Here is a 5,159-nt window from a genome sequence, read left to right as displayed (position 1 = left end):
TCCCCTATATAGTCCCACAGGCATTGATCAAGGAGTTCGAACTTTAAGCAAACCCGCTCCCCGTCGTGGAAAAAGCCGTTCCATTTAACAATGTTGGTAGCATCTGGATCCAACTTTCTCAGCTGCTCCAGGATGAAAATTTCCAGTTTTGCCTGTTGCAGAATATCAGGGTCCCTCTTGTTGACCTTAATAGCCACAGCTCGGTTGGTCATGGTATCACGACATTTGGCTACAATACCAAAGCCCCCTTCTCCAAGGAAAGCCTCTACCTTGTAGTGGTTTCCCAAAATGCTCCCTTTAACTCTTGTTTTCCCTAATAAATTCTATTATTTCTATGTTTTCACATTTAAATAAATCAGTGTATATATTTCCTATTTTCTCACTAAAACATAAAGAAATGAGTTGTGGCTCAAGACTTTTGCACAGTACTGTACATGGGGTGATGAGTTCTTACATACTTACTTCGATTGTTTTCTCTCTATCCAGGGCGATTGGTACCATTCAAACAAGCTGACATCATGCTAAAACCGCTTCTATTTGAAGTTCCCGGCATCACCACGGAAACACCTTTCGTTGGCCGGGATTGGCTCTTCACACGTCTGGAGGAGGTCCTTAGAAAAACACGCAGCTGTGAGGGGCGCGGTGCTGTCATTGTGGGTAACGCAGGATCTGGCAAGACCGCCGTCATCTGGAGGCTAGTGACGCTCAGCTGTCACGGCATGCGTACATCACTGGGAGGTCCCAGCATCCCTCACAGCCCCGGCTCCTCCCCTAAGTGTAAGAGTTTTCCTTTTTTTTTAAAAAAAATTCAGAGCACTGTAATTTGTTTTTGTATGCATCTGCAAGGACTGGCATAATTCATAGAGTATCCAGTACAGTCTAGTAAAAGTGCTTTTTTAAAATTATATATATATATGTATGAAATTTAAGGAAACATCACTTTTTGAGGAGTTGGTAACTAGGTCAAACACTCTTCTTTCAAGTTCTCCCCTGAGGTTTCTCTGCTGATTGCAGTTGTGTAAGGGGAGTGAGGTTGTTGTTTTCCTCCTTTCATGAGTGGCACGGCTCTTTTATCTGAGGAGAGGAAAAAAGAAAAAGATTTTGCACATAAATCCGCGTTACACACTGTGACATGCACATTGTTTTTGAATAAACTGTGTTACTCTGTGCGATATAAAAATGTCCATATATGCACCTTTTGACTGATCTCAGGCTTTTTCTGTTGTACAATAAGAAGCTTTGTTAAAATTACAGGCTGAGAAAACAGCAGTGTAAAAAAAAAAAAGAAGCAGTGTAGCATTCATTTTTCAGCAGCGTTGCATTATTTATCCATATCTGCATTGTATGTTGTCATTTTAATTTAGCTTTAAGACAGCGTTAGTTAGCATGAGCTCAGAGAAATGCAGGCTTTGCTCAGTGCCAAAGTTTCCCGTCTATCTTATGCGCTAATGAATTGCAGCAGTTTAACTGTGTTTCTTTATAGGCTCGTGACATTTCTTTCCTTACACCTGAGAGTTTGTTGTTGTTGTTGCTCTGCATGGTGTGCAGGTGGGGATAGGCAGGGAAAAGCAGCCTCTAAGCAGCCGGCTGATTCCCATCCCAACCAGGGCAACGTTTCAGGCACAAGCGATAGCACACTGCCGAGGAAGGAGGCTGTCAGATCCCTGGCTGCCAGGGTAACTCAAAACACACACGAATGCACTTCTAGTACTTCTGTACGTGTGAAGATCCTCAGTTACAAATGTTCCCTCATAGTTCATATTCTAACCTGAAAACAATAGCTCCACACTCCAGGAGTGTGCATTTTTGCTCTCTGGGGGAGTCGGATGACAAGATCGATGCCACTGTCAAACCATAAAGTCGCTGAAGCATAAAAGAGTGGGGAAAAAGGGGGAAATGCATAGTCCCAAAAACTGCCACCATCTCTCTCTGGTACCTTTGATCCACATGAAAATGTACACGTCACAGTTCGTTTCTTTACCAGGTTCATGTGCTATACTGTACAGCCCTATGGCAGACCGCCAACCAGTCCTGGGTGTTGTAGTGCGACTGTGACAGCTTGAACAAGCTCCCGCCTCCCCACAGCGCTGAATAAGACTGGTTATTCATCGCATAATTGTGATTTTTATGTGTTAAAAAAAACACATATATGTGTGTGTGTGTGTGTGTGTGTGTGTGTGTGTGTGTGTATATAAATTAATTCAGCAAAATGAGCTCAAATGTGTCATATTCAGCAAACAGGTTTGAGACTTGTATCAGTCTTTTCGTCTACCTGCAAGAATACAGGTTCACATTGACACTTGAACCACGAAAACTACTGGCTTATTAACTTAAACCTAATTTTAATGTTGGAGGGACCTATAGTTTACCCAGTTTAAATGTGCACCGTTTTGCTCCCCTAGTTCCCCTAATCTCACTGTCTCTATCCAGTAAAGGCAAAAAGGCAAAAAAACGTACATTTAAATAGTCATAAAATGAATTTCAACCCAAATGTTATCCACCAAACAAAACATTCTGATGTTCAGGACTGATGTTCACTCCTGACAATGATAGGAGATTGCATACACATATAGCTGAAGAACACACTCATTTATAGCTATTTATCCTGTTGCTGAGCAGACTGCTGTGACTCACCTGCAGGAGAAAATTACATTTACATCTCAGGAATGCCTTTAGATATATATTATTTTGTCATGGTGCTTTTGGTAGCCCAGTTCTTTCTTGTTGTTGTTGTTTTGTTGTCACTAGATTTGTAAGTATGGTAATATAATGCAACATCTCAAACAGTCCTACGGAGAGCTATGAGTGTAAAACAGCCCTTCATAAAAAAGATCGAAGCGATAAACGCAGAAGCAGCATTGTTCCTCTTTTTTTTTTTTTTAAAAGAGCTGCACATTTGTGACACAAAATTTTAATGTCAGACTGTTCCTCTCTGTTTTTTTGAACACGCGCAGAACATGCTGCTGACTGCATCACATAGATGACATGGAAGCTTCTAAATTTACTAACTTGGCCTCAATAAGAGTTTCCATGGGAACTAGTCAGACTACTTGTGATGGTGAAGATGTTTGCTCAAAAGTAAAATCATTGGTAGCATTATATGTGAACCACTCATAGCCTAGACTGGCACCTTAACAAGATTGCACATGTTTATGCTTCAGCAAAACAGTTACCACATAGCTGCTGATTTTTTAAGTCACCTTTATTATTAGTGATAAAATTAATACTTCTTTTTTTATTTTTACAGTATTTAGTGTGTTTTAGAGAAATTATTTCATAACTCAGCCACCTTTAGGATTTCTGAATACATTTATGTGTGTTTATATTTAATTCTATTGTGTGCTTATAGTGTTTGATGCATTTTTAGCTGCACATACATTTGTTCTGAAATCACAAAGAAAAGACACTTGTTTTAATTTCAGATCATGGCTCGTATTCATCACATTTAGTTTTATTTCTTTAGCTTCAAAATATTTAAGATTATTGTTTTCTGCATAGGAATTAACTTTTTATGATTGCAATTAACCAAAATGCAAGAAATGAATAAATAAATGCATAAGTAATAATCTTACTATACAGTAAGTATCTTACTATATCGATCTGGATGAAACTTGCTATATAAACTGCCTAGAGTACCAGGATTATCAACATCGATATAGCTTTGACGATTTTTTTTTATAACATTCACAATTTTTTATAAATTATTTAAATAATGTGTAGCAGATGACATTGTGTGTACGTTGGTCTTTGTAAACACATTTTACGAAAGTATTTTTAGTGCAGTGGCACTGGGGATGTTGTCATGCACATAAGTTTTCATCAAGCAGTGACACTAATAGTGCCTGTAATTGATTACTTGGTCTTATACAGTGAAAATGTAGCTTGCAAAGAAGAAGAGCAATAAAATGTGTTTTTATTATTTATTTGTTTGTTTATGAACAGCTGTTTTTGCCATTTCACTACATACAATGATTTAATGAAGAGCAACAGAATAACATGATAAATTAACATACATGTCTTTGTTTTCATACATAAGCAAAGCGAACAAGTGTGAACTATACGATAATAATAATGTAGGTTACAGTTATATATAAATATATTTTTAAGTACAGATACAAAATGAATCCCTGCTGGCGTGTTCGTCTTTTCTTCAAAGTTTTCTGTGCATTGGATGTTTCTGGGCTGAGGAGCCTATGAGCCACAGGTGTATAGCCCCCAGCCAATAACAGCATGCAGGGTGTGAGGACATGGTGACCGGGTTAAATTGCTGTTTCTATGTCTTCTCTCTCTTGTTCTATTTATCTGTATGGGGGAAATATGCTCTTGCAAAAAATAACCACTTCTGCTCTCTGTTTCTCATTCAGCCAATTTTGAATACAGTGCATAACCAGTAACCCACAACTAATGCATATTACACAGATAGTGTACAGAAACTGACAAGATGCCTCAGAAGTGACAAAAATGGTGTTTAAGAATAAAGGTGGTCATGCCAAATATTGACTTTCACGCTATCAGGGAATACTCCAGTTTCCCTGATAGCTGTATTTCCATGTCTGCACATTTCAATAAATCAGTGCACCTATTTTTCATTTAGCAAGATATAAGAAAGAACTGAGGGGTGGCTGAAGACTTTTTTTTTTTTTTTTACAGTACTTGTTTTTTTTATTAAAACAAGAACCAGCTTTCATCTACGGTTCCATCTCATGTTTTGGCTCTGTGCACTTCTACTTCAACTGCAGATATTGTTGTTGTGAGATAAACAGATACAGATTGCAACATTTGTCACTTTTCACCTGCTTCTCCCTCCTTCCAGGTGGTCGCCTACCATTTCTGTCAGGCCGACAACACATACACGTGCCTGGTGCCGGAGTTTGTGCACAGTGTCGCCGCCCTGCTGGCCAGAGCGCCACAGCTCGCTCCATACAGGGAGCTGCTAATACAAGAGCCTCACCTACAAAACACACTGAGCTTACGTTCCTGCGTTCAAGACCCCATTGCTGCCTTCCGAAAGGGTGTCCTAGAGCCCATAGCCAGCCTGCGCAAGGGTAATTACACACATACGCACACACTCTAAGATAAATGGGATTTAAACATTAAAAGACGTTTTAAAGATTAAAATAGCTTCCGTTTCAGGGTGGGCTGTTAATGACTCCATGATG

General features: G+C 39.2%; 1 protein-coding gene across 1 annotated transcript in view; it reads left to right on the top strand.

The window, feature by feature from the left end:
- Positions 1–5,159, top strand: part of LOC102215599 (protein TANC1-like) — a 45,737-nt gene that overhangs the window by 21,208 nt on the left and 19,370 nt on the right. The window contains exons 9-11 of the mRNA XM_005724154.1: positions 487–777; positions 1,549–1,676; positions 4,814–5,045. Of these exons, the coding sequence (XP_005724211.1) occupies positions 487–777; positions 1,549–1,676; positions 4,814–5,045 (651 nt within the window). The remainder of the gene's footprint in view (positions 1–486; positions 778–1,548; positions 1,677–4,813; positions 5,046–5,159) is intronic.

This window comes from Pundamilia nyererei, unplaced genomic scaffold (assembly GCF_000239375.1).
Source record: "Pundamilia nyererei isolate P.nyererei 1_Seehausen unplaced genomic scaffold, PunNye1.0 scaffold00011, whole genome shotgun sequence".
Classification (NCBI taxonomy): Eukaryota; Metazoa; Chordata; class Actinopteri; order Cichliformes; family Cichlidae; genus Pundamilia; species Pundamilia nyererei.
Note: the sequence above shows the minus strand (reverse complement) of the source record. Positions and strands in the feature narration are given on the sequence as shown.